Genomic DNA, 20,589 nt, shown 5'->3' with positions numbered 1-20,589 from the left:
AAGAGGGGGTAGTCTTATACGGCGAGTATATAACAAACTCTGTATTTTGAGTGGAAATGTTAGGGGGTCGTCTTATACGCCCAGTCGTCTTATACGCCAGCAAATACGGTAAGTCCTGGGGATGTAATGTACATCATGGCGGCTATAGTTAATACTGTATTGTACATTTAAAAGGTACTAAGAGAATAAATCTTAAAAGTTCTCATCACAAGGAAAAAATTCTATAACCATGTGTGGTGATGGATGTTAACTAGACTTATTGTGGATATTATTTTGCAATACATACAAATATTGAATCATTACATTGTACACCTGAAACTAAGGTGGTATGTCAATTATATCTCAATTAAAAAAAATAATAATAACCAAAAAATGTACTGCTGGACAAGTCCATCTTATTAATTTTCTTGAAACTATCTTTTTGTTGCTGGTATACTAGAAAACTCCAGGCATCATTCAACTGAGAGGAGTACAGTTACTATAACCTATTCCCCCTTATTATTTTTTTAAATACCATCTTTGTATCCAAGAGTTCCTCACTGTTCTTTGCAAGTGTGAGCAAGTTAGTTAGCCAGGGTTCTCACACTTAGGCATTCTTGCCTCATTTAATTCCTGCCAACTGTTGACTCCTATAATCCCCGACTATATTCTAATATCAATAGGAATCTCCCATCACTGTTTAGTAACTAATTTCTTATTGGTTCTCTTATAATCTTACCTTCTTCAACTGTTCCCTCCTTTTAATAACTTTAATTTCTTCTCATCCAGATTCTTTTCTTCCAAGAGTATAAATATTATATAATTTTGCCCCCTACTCCACCAAAAATCTTTCCTCAAACCAAGTGCCCAATCTTTCTATGGTCTTGTTTTCTTCATCATTCCTTTCACTGACAACTTCCCATCTAGTCGTCAATATCCATTTCTTAACTCCCACAACACCCACTTATTCATTAACCCTGTCTGACAGAGTGTGGCTCCCATAATATTGTTGAGAAGCCATTCTAGCAAAGCCTGCCACTAGTATGTTTGGGGTAGTTGCTCAACCCATTTAGGGCCCATTTTGGGAAATGGCACAGGAGTCCATATTACTGCAACAAACACGACAACCTATTCTCCTACTCATCACAGAGAATGGGATCCAAGATGGGCAACTCATTTATTCTATGATTCTATCTTTCATCCAATCTGATTCTTCTTCCTACTTCCTAAAATGAAGATCTCCTTCAACTCTCAGCATTCTGTACTTTGCCACTCACCAAGACTTCATCTGCTCAAATATTCCAATCACCATATGTATTCAGGAACCCTCCAAAAATGTATTCAGCTCCGAATTATTTCAATTCAATTTCCACAATCCTGTTTACTGGACACTTCCAATAAAATGTTAACTTCCACCACAAACTGCTTCTAGCTAATAACCTCATTATCCTCACCCTAAAATTTGGCCACTGAACCTTTCCCCTTCTCACTTAACGTCTACTAATTCACTATCCTAAGTCATTTTGGCTTGGAAAGCCTAACATCAGTATCACTTCCCTCTGTTATTTATATATTAACGTAATCACTAAGTTTTGATAAATTTTTATCCCAGATTCTCTAAGTATATCCATTACTTATGTATCTTCACAACCATGATCCTAGTTCAGGCTCGTTTTTTGGATTACAAAAATCTCCTATAATTTTCTCACTATAAATTTCTCTCCATTACCTCCTAAAACGAGTACCAAATCAATCTTTCTAAAACACAGACCATTTTAAGGTTCAGAGGTTGAGTTCCATCTCCTTGATTAAGCAACTCCATTGTCATCTACTGTACCTCTCAACTGCTACAGTAGTTATATTTTCTTGTATTATCAACTACTTTTTAAAATAATATGTATGAAAATAAGGGAGGGAATTTTACTCTCAATGTTTCCTAACCTACAGAGATTTGGTTCCGGACATGTAGGCTGGATGATTTAAAACTCTCTAATTTAAAACTCCTTTAATTACATTAACCACCCATGGTTTCACCAATATTCCATAAGCAAGGAGGGACTGGTCTTTTACTTCTCTGATATACTGTCACCTACCACAGAATCAGATATTTAATAAATTTGTCAAATGATTCATCTATGGGTAACTCTGATCACATAAAATTGAAAGCAGAGTAATCAATTAATAGTTTATCCAAGTCTGTTTTGGGGAGAAACCCACAGATTGGGAGTAAAACAAACAAACACACCCAAAATTCATATTTAATGGGATCTTGGACTAAGCACTGGTTCACTGTGTCAAGTGATTTTTCACAGTCTTTTAAAATAATCTATATAAAAAGGCCTCTGGAAATACAATAACATTAAGTCTTACAATTTAGATTTGTACAATTAAGTGAGCAATTAATTAAAATTAATCATGGACTAACTTGTGGTATCTGTTTAACTCTGCCTTGTGTCTATTTAAATGTCATAAATAACCTTTAAACATCGCATATTTGTTTCTTCTTTCTCATTCCCAACAGACAGGAACTACATTGATATTTTTTCTTCCACAGTTCCTTTTATATAGTAGGTACTGTGAATACTCACTGATTTGTAGTACTCTGGGACAAGATGACAGACAAGTCATATCAAGCAGCACTGAATATGTCCAAACTACCGTATTTGCCGGCGTATAAGACGATTTTTTGGCCCTGAAAAATATGCCTCCTCCAAGTGGGGGGTCGTCTTATACGCCAGGTACACTTCAGATAGACTGCCCATAGTGCTTGCCCCGTGCCATAGTGGCCTCCCGATGCCCGCCCACTTCATTCCACATACCGTTCAGGCATCAGCAGCGCTGCTGGGTGTATGCTCGGCTGTTATGCGATTTTGCTGTTATGCGATTTTACCACACTCGCAAAATCGCACACAGCCGACCATACACCCAGTATGATAGCGCAAAATCGCGAATCGTGATACTATACTGGGTGTATGGTCGGAAGAGGGGGTAGTCTTATACGGCGAGTATATAACAAACTCTGTATTTTGAGTGGAAATGTTAGGGAGTCGTCTTATACGCCCAGTCGTCTTATACGCCGGCAAATACGGTAATATATTCAACATAAATACATGCTGTAGAATACAATGAGGAAATATTAACTAGATTTAGCATCTGCTCTTACTATAATCTCTTAATGTGCAAAAACAGCAAATTAAATTGTTAAATGGATATTATCTAAACTTCTAATTAACATATAATCACAAAATAGAAATTATGAAATATTCAAAGTAAACACAACATGATTGACTAATGATAAACATGAAAAGGATCTAGTTACATGATTCCTGAGCTAGCTGGGCATTGAAGAATATCTATAATCTGGCTGCAGTTTTAATCACTGGCTACTTCCAAAAGTATTGTAAATGCTCTGCTCCACCCAGAATGTGCCTCTCATCTCTGTCTATGCACACTTATGTATTCTTCAAAAGTTCAGCTCAAGTCCTAACTTCTCCTAACATACTGGTCAAATACAAAACTTATTAACAGTCTTATAATAAACTTCTTAAGAGCATAAACACTTTATATTTTGGTATAACATCCTATCTCCCATCATCTTTAATTATTAATTACTAAAATATCCATGCTCTTTACAACAGCTGTCTCTATCTCAGCCATACACAAGTACAGCCATTCCATAGATCGATTCATCACTTAAAATTAGTCCATTTTGGGGATGTTAAATACTGAAAATAATTTTTTTCTTCCCATCTTTCCAACACCCTCTCCCTACTACTAGGATCAGCTCTTTATACTATCAGCACAATCCTGGAATTAATAAAAGCCTCATGAGATGGTTTTTAATAGACACAGAAAGAAATACAGATGTATACGTATGTGTATTTAAGTAAACATACATACAAAGAATATCTCCTAGCTCAAGACAACTGAGGAGGCTTAGAGGCAGTGACACTCTAGTACCAATGACTGCACCTGGTGCCCAGACCTTGTTTTCTTACACAATTCTCCAAATAAAGGCGCCAGGGGGATCCTTGGAGAAATCCAGGGTTGGGAAAGTGAAAGCAAAAATAAGCCTGGAACATTTTTTGGTGCCAGAAAATAAACAAGTGCTAAAAAAAAATAATAATAATGACAGAAACGTCAAATAAGATGAGGAGCCAACTTGAAAGGGCTCTCAATGGCCAAATCTAGGACAATCTGAACTATGAAATAAACAATGATTGTAATGAATTATAGCATATAATGAAATAAGAATCCATGAGTCTATATTGATAGGTAAACAAATAAATACGTAAGTGGAAGAGAAGGGAAAGCTCTTCCTTACAGCAGAATTCCAATTAATAGAGGTAGAAGAAATAATGGAAACAGAAAATCATCATTTGGTAAACACCACAGTAATTTTTTCAAGCAAGATTTATCAATGGATGCTAAAATCAGTGTATAATGACAGTGGCATGATAAAAAGATATTTACAAAATCTCAAAAGTACCTCTCTACAAGATAGCTAGTAAGTAAAAAGGGAAACAACAGAAGTCTTACAGCAGAGCAAACTGGCAGGCACCTCCTTAGAACTAAGTGCTCAAAGTAAGCACACCATGTGCTTCCCGATATGGTGCATGAAGGATGACACACATCGGTTCTGTGGAATTCTTTCCAAAAATGCATAACTTGAATCCAATCACAAGGAACCATCAGACAAACTAAATTAAGTGGCATTCTACAAAAATTTGCCAGTATTCTTCACAAGTGTCAACATTATGAAAGGCAAAGAAAAACAAAACTATTCCAGGCTAAATACAAAGTGTGATATTGGATCCTAGAGCAGAAAAATTGCATTACTGGAATAACTGGCAAATGTTGAAAAGTTTGCAGATTAGATAATAGCATTGTATTTATTAATGCTAATTTCCTGATTTTTATAATTATACTGTGGTTACATAAAATGTTCACATTTGTGGAATCTGGGTAAAAGGAATTATTTTTGCAACTGTTTTATAAGTCTAACATTAGTTTTTAAAAAGCTAAAAAAAGTATAAAAGCCCCATAAGTGAATAATACACAGAGAACTGTGTACATATGCTTGGCACATGTAAGCACTCAAAACTGTTAGCTATTAATATAATTCTCCAGGTTTATTACGTCTCCTGTCTTCTTACTCATAGTCACTCATTTAGTAAAAATTTTACAGGGTGCCTATTATGTGCACAACAAATGAGGGAGGGAAAGAGGGAGGGAGGGAAAAAGAAAGCAAGCAAGCCAGGCAGGCAGTCATTCACTAAGAGATTCCTAGCACAGTTGAGATTGTCTATTTCGAATACACTCACGACCATTTTTACATTCTTATTTTCTCCCTCTTTCATACTGATTCCAAATCTTGCTTAATTTCTGCTCTCCACTTGGTGTTCCTGGTACTTAGTCTTGTTATCAAAAAGCATGTAATTCTGAAAATGTGGATCAAATCCGTTATTTGACTTTACCCTTAACTTAGTCTCTCTGGCCTTTCTCTCATTTCTTTATTTGTAAAACTGGATGCCTCTAACCAACTTCATAAGGTTGCGAGGATTAAATGGGAACAAACAAAAGTAGCTAGCACATACTAGAATCTCATAAAATGTTAGCTGACTTTCCCTTACAAGTTATACAGTTGATCCTTGACTAACACAAGGGTTAGGGGCGCCAACCTCCTATCCAGTCAAAAATCCGCACAACTTTTGACTACCCCAAAACTTAAATTGTCCCTTGGTATCCGCAGGGGTTGGTTCCAGGAACCTCTGCAGATACCAAAATCTGAAGATGCTCAAACCCCCTATATAAAATGGCACAGATTGATGCAAACAAGTCAGCAGACTCCCAACCACAGACTGAAAACAGTACAAGTAAGTATTCATTGAAAAAAAAAAATCCGTGTGTAAGCAGAAGCTTGAAGTGAAAACCTGTGTTGTTCAAGGGTCAACTGTATTTTCTAACTGCTATAGGATCCTCAAGTGTAAATCAACAAGTGCTTTACTAATCTAATCTCTAGGTTTGTTGCCACGCAGCTGTCCAGATGTCCAGCCGTCTGTAGTCCCCATCCCCCCTCCCCCCCACGCTTAAACCCTAAACTGACCCTTTTGAGGACACTGCTCATACACCTTGCGTCTCCCTGTTTGGCCCCAAAGGATGGCTGGTTAGTCAATGACGGGTCAGATTCCTTGAGGAAGGAACAACCTAAGCCAGGCACAGTCCCATGGGGGCCATCAGGAGAAATCTCGGGGCTGATGGAGGTGGGCATGGGCCCTCACCCGCCCCCAAAAGAGACTGGAGGTTTTCTACCTCTGTAGCTACATTCTTTCCCTCAACCTGCTTGGGAAGTGACCTGATGATCTGTCTTCAGCATAATAATCTTATCTTCCTGGGGTCATATGCGTATAGGGTGTGTGAAGGCAGAGCATCTGTTTTATTGCCCATGGGCAGGACTCTTGGTAATAGCAGCTTGCAGGCATGGGTAATCTGGCTTGAGCAAGTTCTGAGGAATGAGGCTCAGACTGGAGAGAACAATGCTACTTCTGGGTATGTGGAGAAATAAAAGCGGTGTATTTGTATTGGCCCGAAGAGCCCTGAGGCTGGAGACCTTTAGCCCCATGCCCATGTGTGCAGGATGCAAGATGCGAAATAGGTGAATCCCTGTTTTATCTTCCAAAGAGGCTATTTTATATTTTTCACTTACATATTTTTAAAAAGTAAATATAAATGTATTTATTTTATCCATTTTAACAGTTTCCATGTGCAATGAAAATCCAATTAACTAAAAAACATGCATAACCTCCATCTCCTCCCCAAACATCAGACCAAAATTTGTAACAGCTTTTCCAAACATTATCAAGGTTTCTCACCATGTCAACCTCAAGCTCAAGATTCCATCATGCTCTGCTGCCACCTATTGGCTGTTACCATACTCCTTTTTTGGAATCTTAAGCCAGTCTTAAGAATGCAAGCTTCAACCCAGTGGATATATTTAATTTCCAGAGTCTAGTCCTTCTCAATTGAGATGCTTCAAGTGCCTGCAAAGAGTTCCAGCACAATCACTTTAAATCTAAGACAACTGAAAATATATACTTGACAATTTACATTTTCTAGACTTTCTCTTTCCCTATTTTCCATTATAGATGTTATGGCTGTATCTGAAAAAAATTAAATGCCAAATATAAGTAGTTAAGTGTCTAATGGAGAAAAACAGCTTTCCCAAAGCTGTGCTGTCAAATGGAAATATTCTTTCTAATTAGAAAACCAACTAAAAATTATAACTACAGTGAGAACAGCTGTTTTAAATGCGACATGATTCTATGCCTTGCTATTTCTGTATTTTCTTCTAAAAATATTCATACAATATTTTAGCCCCTTACAGCAATGGAAAACTCAATCATATTATAAGAATATACTGTATTCAATTATTGAACACAAAAGGGCTTTTCTTTAGATCCTACTCTGAAAAAGGTCATTAATAGTAGTCATTCCCTCTATTTTACCAAAACACTTATTAAATGACTTGCTCAATAAATAGTCACAAAATGCCAATGCCAATGCCAACGCCAACACACACACACACACACACACACACACACACACACACACACACACGGTTTAAAATGATGAACTTTAACTGCATTGGTGGTTGCTTAATTTTCTGGTCTCTCTTTTTCAAATTGCATTAAATTTCAAAAACATTTTCCTCATTAATTTGATGGAAACAGATCACTTTGTATAGTCACAGCAATGACTTTTCATGTAGTAAGCAAGAAAAAGATGCCACAGAAAAAGAACATTAAGGGCCGGCCGAGTGGCTCGTTGGTTAAGAGTTGGCTTGGGAGCATGAGTTCTGAGAAGCAGGGTCGCTGGTTCAGATCCCACATGGGCCAGTGATGCTGCGCCCTCTACAGCTAAGATGGTAAACAACAGCTCAACCTGGAGCTGGACTGCTGTGAGTTGCTGGCGACGGTGTAGGCTGCAATGGGGCTGCAGTGGGCTGCCGTAAGCTACCGTGAGTGGCTGGCAGCCGGCGTGAGCTGCTGTGAAGCAGCAATCCAATGGCTGGCAACCGATCTGCCTCAGCAGGGAAGAGTGAAACAATCACAATACCAACATGGGCAAGTGAAGCGACATCCTCCACAACTAGACTGAAGAACAAAATGACAGCAACTTGTCTATTCCCCAATGCTGTTACCTCCCCCAATTCCCCAATAAAATCTTAAAAAAAAGAGAACATTAAGAAGTTCTTAAACTGGCTTTAAGAAATTAAAGCAACTTACCAACAATAGTAAATAGTGATACAGTAGCTACATGCAAGGGTACAAAGAAGCATACAACATGGTTCACAGTCTTCCGTGGTTGACAGGAATACAAGATTCAAATGTAGAAATGGATGAACAAAATAAGGTAAACTATTAACTGACAATAATTGGTATAGATAATATTTACTACAAAGTATGAAGGGTTGAAACGGCAGTAAGAGCAGAGGTATACCATTTATAGGAAAGGAGGGGCTTGAACTAAGAATAAGAGCAAGGGGGTTGGCCGAGTGGCACGTGGTTAAGAGCTGGTTTGGGACGCCAGCTCTGAGCAGCAGGGCTCCGGTTCGGATCCCACAGGAGGGCCAGTGACATTGCCCTCTACAGCTAAGATGGTGAACTATAGCTCAACCTGGAGCTGGGCTGCCGTGAGTCGCCGGCGATGGTGTAGGCTGCAGCCTCTGCTGCAGTGGGCTGCCATAAGCTACTGTGTGTGGCTGGCAGCCACCGTGAGACTGGCAGCCGGTGTGAGCTGCCAAGAGCCGCCGTGAACGGCCGTCCAGAGGCCAGCGACCGATCTGCCTCACCTGGGAAGACCACAAGGATAATACCAACATGGGCCAGTGAAGCAACGTCCTCCACAACTAGACTGAAGAACAAAAACGACAGCAACTTGTTTGTTCCCCTTCCTTCAATTCCCCATTGATATTCCCCTCCCCCAATTCCTCAATAAAATCTCTTAAAAAAAAAAAAGTAAGAGCAAGGGAATTTAAGTTACAGAAAATAATGGGTATGCAATGCTGTAGTCCAAGTAATAAAAGCATACTGTTTAATACAAATGATCAGACCAGTTTAGCTGGAAAAAAAAAGTATGGACTAGTGGGACAGCATTAGAAAGTAAAATGGACTGAAACGTACAGGGTACTGAGGCACTGAGCATTATAGGCTAATAAATCCAGAAGACTATGAAACAGACCAAATAAAACTGAGAGATTATTATGTTATTTTTAGTAGTTCAGAAATAATGCCAACAGTGTGAACTAGAACTAGCGTGGTGACTGTGGAAAGAAAAAGAATGAAATTCAATATGAGTGAAGGACTGATAGAACCTGGTCAATGATTTAAAGTTGTTCATGTACAAAGGAGAGGAAGGAATTAAAAATGTTTCCAAAACTTTAAAACAGGGAACAGAAGTACCATGAAAAGAAACATAAGACAGGGCCGGCCCAGTGGCGCGATGGTTAAGCACTGGCTTGGGATGCCAGAGGGCCCCGGCTCGGATCCCACATATGAGAGCCAGTGACACTGCCCTCTACAGCTAAGATGCTGAACAACAGCTCAACCTGGAGCTGGGCTGCCCTGAGTCGCCGGCAACAGCGTAGGCTGCAGCCCCTGCTGCAGTGGGTTGCCATGGGCTACCGTGTGTAGCCAGCAGCCAGCGTGAGCGGCCGTCCAGAAGCTGGCGATTGATCTGCCTTGCCCGGGAAGAGCGCAACAATGGTGCCAACTTGGGCCAGTGAAGCAACGTCCTCCACAATTAGACTGAAGAACAAAAGGACAGCAACTTGTCTGTTCCCCTTCCCCCAATTCCACAGCGCTGTTCCCATCCTCAATTCCCCAATAAAATCTTAAAAAAAGAAATATAAGATAGTAAACCATTATTAATAAATGTTTTCAACTGAAATGTGTCTAAACCAATTCTATTTATATTTAACACAGAGCAATAAAATATGACAAACCTAAAGGTATAGCCAATTTCTGCAACTGAATATAAACAGCATTCATGCTCAAATATTATGAACATCTTATATTAAACCATAAACCGCAGTCCATCATGATTTAGTAACTACTTGATCCAGATCCATGTTACTGTTCTTTTTGTACAAATGACTCCCATTACTTGAATTACCATACATTTCATATTTAAAATAAACAACAGTTTGAGACCTAGTTAATTATTATGCCTAATGATCTACATAAGTAAAGCAATGAATGTTGGGATATAGATTTCTCAATAGGCTAATCAACAGAGTAGAAACAGTCTAAATCGCAAAACTGAGTTACTATCAAATCCTTTATAAACAAATACAGACTCATACCTTCCTTTTCCTACAACTCTAACAAAGTAATCAAATATTGAAAAATTAAAAACTATAAAATATCACACTAGACAAGTTTCATTGCGTTTCTTGGTTACCTTTACTTTATCTCTTCTCAAGCAACAGAATAGACAATTTTCATCAAAAGTCCAATCAGAAATGCCTTCAGGTTCACAGTCTGCAAAAATAGTAAAAATAACAAATTAATCATCACAAAAGATAATTTGTCAGGAAACAAATGACAATTTCAAAAGTATTAAACAATAAAAACCCCTCACTAAATAGTCGATAGGTTACTTATTTCTTTTAAAATTCTTAACAATTACTGCTCACTAGTTAATATACTTTATTCATATATACATTTGCATTATCAACTAACACAAAAAAATGCTTACATGGATATAGCTTTAACCCACAAAGAACTGTAACAAAAAGGAAGAGACTGAGGCTTAAATCACCAGGGTTATCATATGTCACCAGGATGATTTTGAAATACCAAAAAAAGATTTTGAATACCTTTAAATAAACTGAGATCTTTTAATAACGCAGGTCCAAACAGCCCTTCAAGAATACTTTCAAACCCTGAAAGGATGAAAAAAAAAATCCATTATTACAATAATATTCCCTTTGGTAACGTAGTATTAATCAGTTACATGAAAAAACGATGGTGTTTTCTTCGAGTTCTTAAGGATTCCCAGATTATTATTGAAAGGATGCTGAGGAAAGTGTCAGTGACAAATCTAAAAAGATCATTGCACTTTTGTCAATGACATTCAATACAAATTCAGAGCACAGTCAAGAACAATACAAAACAGACAATGCTAGAAATAACCAAGAAGGAATGGAAATTCACGGGTTCTTGTACATCCTACAAAATCCCAGATACCTCTTTACATAAACTCTCAAACTCCTTTTTAAACGGAAACTTTCCCCGACAAAAGAGTCAAACTGCTTCAAAATTTCCACAACGTTCTGGATTAATCTAAACAGCAAGTTTCTGAGTATCAACTGAGACAATACACTTTTTCAAGCTAATAGATTTTTGAAGAAGGAAAATCCTCAGAGAACATCTATATCACTAAATAGCCATAACAGTATTTTAAAAGAAAAACACCTTTGTAATTACTTCATATTGCCACAATAACCCACTAATTTATGTACAAAAAAAATGAGAAAAAAAATACCTGTACATAAATGTTTAAACTATCATCACCTTCTACCAGTATAAAGTTGAAAATGGGGGAAAAAAAACCTTTTCTATTACCTCAAATATTGCTGATCAATGAAATGAAAAACTATTAAAAAATATCTTTGCCATCTTGTTTTTCACGGGTTATTAATAGAGTAAGGAGGAAAAAGAGGAAGGGAATCAGATTATACCTTTACACAATATAACAGAAATACACAATATAACAGAAATAACGTATTAGAGCAGTGATTCCCAAACTATGTGTCATGGACCTCATTGGGAGCTCAAATCGTTACAAGGGGTCCATGAATCCATATGCACTTTAAGTATGATTTTTGGCAAGAATTTTATGTCTTCTGCTTTAAGTATACACACTACTTTTCAAATGCACAGAAATGTTATTGTAATTAAGAAAATATAAAGTGTTACTGATTTCCTAGTAGTCTGGGGCTCTATATATTTTGTCACACAACCTACTATCACCTAAGGGTTTATAATTTTTTTTTTAATGTTAAAAAAGTACTCTTCTTTTCAAAAGGGAGGGAAGCGCTAATTTAAAATACTATTGCCAGGGGGATACATGAGGTCCACACACAGGTAGCATTTCCTAAACACAAATTCAATCACCATAAAAGGTTTGGAAGGTAAGGAGTTAGATAAAAGGGTCCCTAGAAACAGTATTTTTTCCTGGTTATAAGAATAACATTGTAATTTTAGGGATTTCTTTGCCCCTAGTATTAGGCCATCATTTTCAATAGACTAATCTCTGGCGTCTGTGTTATTTACACAGTAGAGAGTCCATATTTCTATGCTATTTTCTAGATTTTCCATTTAATATTAGGAACTCTCTTAGTTCTTCCCATCAAAATTATTCCAAAACATTAGCAAAATCCAACTACCCATTCAAGCAAATGGTAGGTATCTATGCCTGTTTATTATTTACCTACTATAATTAAAACATTTTCCATTAAATTACAAGGGTCTTTCTTCCCCACACTAGGGAGGAGATAGGGTTGGGCTGGGGGTTTTGAGGGTGGGGAGGTGGTGGTTGCGTGAATGAAAAGGAATTGCTAGATACTGAATGTATCTCTGCAAACTAGACATTCTCAACACTAGCGTTAAAAAAAAAAAAAATCCCATAGGCTGCCTCCAACTCTAAAGCCCTCCTACTCCCCCGAAAAAGGAACTGATTTCACAAATACTAATGAAAGTATTTCAATATCTTGAAAGTAGCAAGTACACATTGCAAACAGCTAAAGGAGATTACAGGTGGCTCTTATCCTGAAGAGCAAATCCAGTATGCTTTCATCTGGGTTTAAAGACCTTATAACAAATTCCAAATTTGCATGCCAAGCATAAATTCCTGAAAAGGAAAAATGTAAATACAGAAAGAAATAATACTAGGAAAGAAAAAAGCAAATAAAAGCTTGGGAAGATAAAATTTTAAAAATTACAAAGGATAATAGAATCTGAAAGACTAAGAAAATAGAATAAGAACTTCATCAATAACACACAGGCAACAAAAACCAAATCACAGGTCAAAAAACAGTGAAAGGGAAAGACCAAAATAAATCAAACAAGAAAAAATCTGGTCATAAATGAATGCAAAGATTCAACCATAACTAATTTTAATCAAAATAATAACTGTAAACAAGTCACTCCTTTTGCTCATATCTGCAACAATATATTAAACCATACAAAAAATATTGATTCGACACTGTAAAGCCACCCTCTGTTAACTGAATTTAATACTACTCAGTTTTATTAATATTAAATATTGAATTTAGCAGTTGCATAGCAACAAGGAATGTCTCATATGCTATGCTTGACATTAACAAAAGGCAAATAAGGGAAGAACAAATGTATTCAAAATTTGTACCATGAGCTCATAGAAAAGCCATGAAGATCAATAACCAAATGCCATGGAAAATTAAATAAATACTAAAAAAGACAGCCCGGTCATTATGTTCAATCACTAGAGCTTAAAAAGCACTTTTATGTAATATATTACATAGAAAGAAATATTAATAATTTTACTATCCTATCCAACATTACAACTGTTCTTGAAGCTTGTCTCCCTGACTTCCTCACTGCAACCTGCACTGTGTCTTCAGGCTGTATTCCCAAAACACTGCTTTAAAATAATGCTACCATCTATCTGTTTAGAAAAAGTCTACTTTGTTTAAAAAACAAATTCCAAATTCCTAAGGCCAGCAATCAACGCTGCTTATAATCAGCCGTATTTCACAGAGCTTTCCTGCTCATTCTCACAGCTCCAGTCAGGTTGGTATTCTAATATATTCGGTCATCATTCCTACCTCCTAATATTTTTTTCAAACCTTTGCATTTCACCTCTGCCCAAATAAATTATCTTCTTTAAAGCATTCTTCAATGTGTTCAACAAACACATATTCGCTTATTTAACACACATTAACTGAGAGCCAGCCACCTACCAGGGACAATGGCAGGCACTGAGTAGGCAGTGGTGAACACAGTACCTGCCCTTAGGGAGCTTTGGTTTCCCGTTTTCTCATCCTCAGAATTCACATATATCACTCCCCAGTTTTAAATAAATGTCAACTGCCTCAAGTTTTCTGTCATGGGCAAAGCACTGTCTATGCAAGTATTTTGTAAAATAAAATTTCTTATAGGCTATCTAAACCCTGTTTTTTTCTTTTCATATGTTTGTGTCTTCATTTGGAGCTGTAATGCTCCAAGGCTAGGAAGGTCTTTCTGCTTCCCACAATGTTTCTTTTATACTACGGCTCTACATGCCTGGTTTTTAGCTTGTGATTTAATCACAAAACCAAAACACAGATTAAAATTTCTCATGTATTTCCCTCTTCAACATAAATCAGAATTTCCATTCTATTTCTAACCAAAGGGGGAAAGGCAGGTTATAAAAAGTAACAGGATAGGATCATATCAACTACTTAACCAAGTAAGGTAAGCAATATAGCCTGTACTTTTGAAATAAAGAAAAATATTATGGATGGAATGAAAAAATGGTTCATGGGTCTTGGGAAACTCTCCTCTGAGATAACCAGTACAGATATTAGCCATTTGAGAAACAGAGTTGCTGAAGAAAAACAAGGTGGATATCAGAAAATCAGCAATTTTTACATCAAGGTCCCCTGGGTATCTTGTAAAACTTGGTGATTGGTACAGGATAGCTCAATCTTCAACAGAGGATAAGTGTTTCATACAATACCAGTTCACAGGTGCTTGCTGGTAACAATTATCAACTAATGTCCAAATAAACAAAGAGGGCACTGACACTATCTGGAGTTCTTTGTTTAAAACTCAGGGTGTATAACTTGCCAACACCACAATGAACTCCAAATGAGCCCCCAAATGAAAGTAATTAAAAAGCACCATTTTATATAATCTTTTATATTCTATCCAAGGTAATATAATTAATTACTATTTATTGATGCTCCAGCTATCTCAGTGTGTCATACAACTAAAAAAGTCTGCATGAACTTCTGTAGGTAATGAAAGAAACACCAGGCTCCTCCCTCCTCTAATTACTTTAGGCAATCCACCCACCACTGGACAACTACATTCATTAAGAGTCCTTCCTCTCTCCCTGAGCATGCATTCTGAGGAGCCCATTTATCGCCCTCAGAATAACCCAGCACAAGAACTGATGAAAGAGCCTGACCAGATATACTGAAGAGAAACAATAATTTAATTACAACTAATGACCTAAACTGAAGAATGAATGAAGAACAAATGCTGGAACTTGAAGGAAAAAATATAAATAGCATTTCTACTGAGACCGGGGAGGAATAGCATTTTTAAAAAGAGCAAGCTGCTCTGAAAAAAAAAAAAAAAAGAAAAGAAAAAAAAGAGATTATGTGTTTGGGGGAAGGGAAAAAAGAAAAAACTGTTAAAATAAGCAAATGGAGGTATTGAGTAGGAAAATATACAACCAATTAGTGATTTAGAAAACCAACTTAAGAAATGTCTCCATAATGTACAGTAAATCTGAAGCCACAAATCACGGAAAGATTAGAGATGAGGAGGTGGCCAAGATATTCAATATCTGTAAAAAAGGATTTCCACAACAAGAAAAAGCAAAGAACATAAATGAAAAAAATTAAATTTAAAAAAAACGGGTGGGAGAAGGAAAAAAAGATAACTTCCTACTGTTGAATACTGTCTTGAATCTTTGTTATCTAATGGGCTCTGACAAGTACTGGGGCAGAATACTCAGGAGAAAAAAAGCACACACTTGCAGAATTCTCCTGGTAAAATAAATGAATTTTAAGAATAAAAGTTTAAAAGCACCAAATAAGGGGAACTTTTACTTAAAAGAGATTTAGGCTGCCAGTCATTTCGCCAGTAAAAGTAAATGCCATAAGCCAATGGAGCTATGTTTACAAAATTTTGAAGGTTAAAAAAAAATTTTTGTATCCAATCTATTATTCATAGAGATGGGTAAAATAAATTACCAGATATGCACTGATTTGGAAAGTAGGACAGCTCTTCACTCTGGGGTGAGAGTTAGTACATAAAGTAGTTCAGCTATATAAAAAATGACTCAGAACAAAGGCCCCCTAAAAGGGAAAAATACTATTTACATAAAAAATAGTGGTAAGCAATATACCAGTAAAACTATTGGTTATGTGTAAATAGTTGCTACTAATAGAGGTTCAGTTACTGTAACGCGAAAAAATTCTTTAAATAATGAACACAATATAATGTAAAAAATTAATGATTTAAGAATAACATCCCAAATTATTACAAAAAATAATTGTATGGGGTAAGGGAGCAATATAAAAAAGTCATTAATTTTTTACGTTGATAAGGAAATGTAGGCTTAAAATAAATTTGCTTACAATGTATGGGTAAAGCTGAAGAATTTCTAAATCACCGAAGGACCTATAACAGTAAAAAAGGTCAACTGTAAAAGTAAATAAAATTAAAAACTAAACAAAAAGCAAGCATACTAAACAGGAAATACAAAAAACAATTTCAGAAATAATCCCAAACATGTAAGTGTTATAATACATGTTAACTGACTGAATTAACTAGGTAAAAGAGAAAAAATTGTCAGGGCAGAACAATGTACCATTTATAAAACATTCAAAGTGACACAGATATGTTAAATTGTAGAAATAAGCAAAGATATGAGAAAAATGTAGGGGAAAAAAGTAGAAAAGAACAATAAAATAGGTGGCAATAACAATATCAAAGGATTCAAAGATAAAAGCATAAAACAAAATAATGAAGAATTTTTCTATTACTAAAGGGGTAATCTATTTCATAATTTTTTTCTTATAATATCTCCATTTGGATTTGGCATCTGGCCTCGCAGGAAGAGTTAGGATATATTCCCTCTTTTTCTATTTTCTGGAAGAGGTGACAGAAAATTGGGAGGCTCCCTTCCTTAAAAGTTTGGATGAACTCACATGTAAAACCATCTGGGGTTATTTTCTTTGAGAGAAGACTTTTAACTATTAAATTTATTTAATACTGTATGATTCTATTTAATAGTTATAGAACAATTGAAGATTTTATTTCTTCTTGAGTTGGTTATTTTCTTGAATTTCATAATACTGGCATATGATTGTTGATAATGTTTTCCTTTATCTTTTTTAAATTGTGGTAAAATATACATAATAAAAAATTTACCAATTTAGCTATTTTTAAGTGTACCATTAAGTATATTTACATTGTACCATCATCCATCTCTAGAACTTTTTTCATCTTGCAAAAGTGAAACTCTACTCATTAAATAATAACTATTCCCCCAACTCCCAGCCCTGCCAATCACCATTCTACTTTATGTCTCTATGAAGGTTACTGAACTAAGTATCTTTTAAGTAGGGTCATACAGTATTCGTCCTTTTGTGACTGACTTACTTCACTTAGCATAATGTCCTCAAAGCTTATGCATGCTGCAGCATCTGACAGAATTTCCTTCCTTTTTAAGGATGAATAGTATTCCACTGATGCATAAATCTTATTTTGTTTATCCATTCATCCATCATAAACATATGGGTTGCTTCTACCTTCTGGCTATTGTAAATAAAGATGCTATAAATCCTTTTTCTTTTAAATCTCTTCTTTACCTATAGTTATAGTCTTCATTTTCCTAATATTATTTGGTTTCTTTATCCCTTGGTCAATCTTATCAATCTTGCCTGGTTTGTTTTCTTAGGCCCGCCCCCCTCCTAACAAGAAAATCCCCTTTCAACTTTTTTTTATCTTCTCTATGATATCTGTGTTCTGATTCATTAATTTCACTCCAAGTTTCATTATCTATTTTCTTTTAATTTATTCTGTTGTTCTTTCTCTAACTTATGATAGAAGCTTAGTTCACTTATTGCCAGGTTTTCTTGTTTTTAAACAAAGAATTAAGCATCAGAATGATTTAAGAAAAATATTTAATTGTTTTGCATTAAGAAATAATCTAGGATAAATAAAATGTAGCAGCATATCCATATAATGGAATATTATTTACAATATGAATGAACTTCAAAACATTATGCTAAGTGAGAAGGGCGAGAAATAAAAGACCACATACTATAGAATTCCATTTATAAGAAATGTCGACAAAAGACAAATTTATAGAGATAGAAAGTAGATTAGTGATTTCCCAAGGTTGGGAGTGAAAACCGGAATGACTGCCCGTAGATACATTTCTTTTTGATGTGATGGAAATATTCTAAAATTAGATTTTGGTGATGGTTGCACAACTCTGTAAATATAATAAAAATCAGTGACCTGAACACTTAAAATGGGTGAATTGTAAAGTGTGTAAATTATATTTCAATAAAGCTGTTAAAATAATTTATGCATATTCTGTAAATATTTGTAATGTAAGAAAATGTGGCTTATTAGATAGTCAGCCTTGAAATTCTAATTTAATATGTATAGTTGAATAGCTGATTTAGACTTGTGATTTTAGGTTGAAATCTTAACACATTGAGAACGGGGCATTTCAATGTATAGACGCAAATCTGCATCACCAGTCCATAATGTGTTAAGCTTGCACATTATATTAGAATACATATACAACTTAGGAATAATCATATTTATAAGTGTAACTAGAAAGATTTTGTTTGTTAAATCAGAATTTAAACAGAAAACAAAAATTTTAATCTATAAGAAGTTAAACTAAAAAAATCAAGTTTGTTAAAATTAGAGTAAGGTGTATTTTAGGAGAACTGGGTTTTAAATTTATAAATTTAAATATAGTGAACATTAAATAGCAAAGTAACTATGCATTATCGTTCTATACACAAAGCCATCCTAAGTGATATTTTTAAAACCTCACATTTAATAACAAGAACAAATCAAGTGTTTATACAGGGTTCAGCAATGTGGGGATACAGGAGATATGTTTAAAATATATGCCCTGCCATTAAGAATTACACCCATTTCTGCTACCACGCATATACTAATAACTCTCGAATCTCTTATCTCTTGCCCCAGACCTTATTTCTAATTGCCTGCTTACATCAACACCAATATCCCAAATATCTCAAAAAGTCCAACTCAAAATCATTCTAATCCTTTTCCCTCATCTCAACCAGTGACTGACTCCTCCTGTATTCCTTGACAAGAAAATGGTACACTAACCCCTACCCCCCAAGTCATTCAGGTTACAAATCTTAGTCATGATTCCACCCTTTCCCTAAGTCAGTCACCAATCTTCCAGTCACTGAGTCCTATTCATTCTAATTCAAAAAGATCCATCCAAATTTATTCTTTTTTCCATCCCTAAATTCAGGTCTTCACCATTTCATACGTTAATAATTACAGTGCATGTCATTCATGTTGATAATAATAACAGCAGTTATCACTAATTGAACCCTTAGTTGGTATCAGGCAAGCACTCTATCAGATACTTTATATTAATACATTGTAACAAAATCTTCAGAGGAACACTGTAAAGCAGGTATTATTACTACCTAGCAGAAATAAGAAAACTGAAAATCAAAGCGGCCAAATTTTTCATACAACTACAAAGAGGCAAAGCCTGCGTTTAAAACCAGGCCTGTGGTTCTAAAGCCCAGGCTCTTTTCACTTCATCACATTTTACCTTTTAACTCATGATTTCAACATCCCCTTATACCACCATCTCCACCAAAATCCACCCTTCACACTGCTGCCAAATTTCTTCCATTTTTTTTTCCCTTTGGTTTGAAATGCTTTTTATGGCTTTTCTGACAATACTGAAGGCTTCAAATTCTTGGATGACATGCAAGATCACTGAGGGTCTGTTTAGTCCCACACTATCTTTTCAGTCTCCCCTACCATAAACTATGCTCTCTACATAAACTACGCGCTGGCCAGGCTGATTTATCCATCATTACATACATGCCAATGCTTCCATGCCTTTAAGCACAGCATGTCCTCTGCCTAGAATGTTCTCCTGCAACCCTCAATCTAGTTAATTCTAAGGCATCCCCTTATCTCATTCCACAAGCCCCAGGCAAAGTTAGGAACATCTTCATCAGTGCTGAAGTTGTACTACTTATAAACTATAATTTTGGGGCATTTTATCCACTAGATTTTAACATCTTTTTCTTATCATCAGCCTGTTCCTTGAACTGCAGTCAATAAATGTTTGTTGGATGAATGCAAACACAACCTTCCTAATTCTTGTATCTTTATATTTACCTGAGTAGTTTGAAATTTTATAATGACTCATTTTGTGTGTCTGGCATGTTTGAAGACTCAAAATAAATAAAACAAAAGGGCAATTCCTATCTGATGGAAAAAGGATGGTTTTCTGTTCCAGCTCAACCAAGTTCCCTGTATCTACAAACTAAAATAAAACTAAAATATAATTCATGGCCCATGAAGGGAGACGACAGGGCACATTTTTTGTATGTGTGCAAAGCTGTAACCACAGCAAAGAAATAAATTAATAAAGATGAAATCCTGAAAAATAGTGGCATTAATACACTAAGGAGAAAAAAGAAATATGTATTGAGTAGCTGGAACATCACCAAAATTATTTCATATAGTTATATTTACATACATTATGCCATAAATGAGATTCTAAGAAGTTAAGAAACCAAAATCAGAAAGGTAGTAA

At 35.7% G+C, this 20,589-nt stretch overlaps 1 protein-coding gene across 9 annotated transcripts in view; it reads right to left on the bottom strand.

Moving 5' to 3' along the window:
• Window positions 1–20,589, bottom strand: part of LCOR (ligand dependent nuclear receptor corepressor) — a 144,118-nt gene that overhangs the window by 63,797 nt on the left and 59,732 nt on the right. For 8 of the 9 annotated variants that reach the window (XM_019639040.1, XM_019639045.1, XM_019639041.1 and 5 more), the window contains exons 3-4: window positions 10,859–10,924; window positions 10,441–10,520 (exon numbers count right to left, since the gene is read on the bottom strand). Coding sequence is in view for 4 of the 9 variants with exons in the window: in XM_019639037.1 (XP_019494582.1) it covers window positions 10,441–10,520; window positions 10,859–10,924 (146 nt within the window). In the remaining 5 variants the exon portion in view is untranslated. Of the gene's footprint in view, window positions 1–10,440; window positions 10,523–10,858; window positions 10,925–20,589 lie in introns of those variants that run through there. The other variant, XM_019639043.1, reaches the window with a different exon arrangement.

This window comes from Hipposideros armiger, unplaced genomic scaffold (genome assembly GCF_001890085.2).
Source record: "Hipposideros armiger isolate ML-2016 unplaced genomic scaffold, ASM189008v1 scaffold_42, whole genome shotgun sequence".
Classification (NCBI taxonomy): Eukaryota; Metazoa; Chordata; class Mammalia; order Chiroptera; family Hipposideridae; genus Hipposideros; species Hipposideros armiger.
This window is presented reverse-complemented; position numbering and strand designations above follow the sequence as displayed.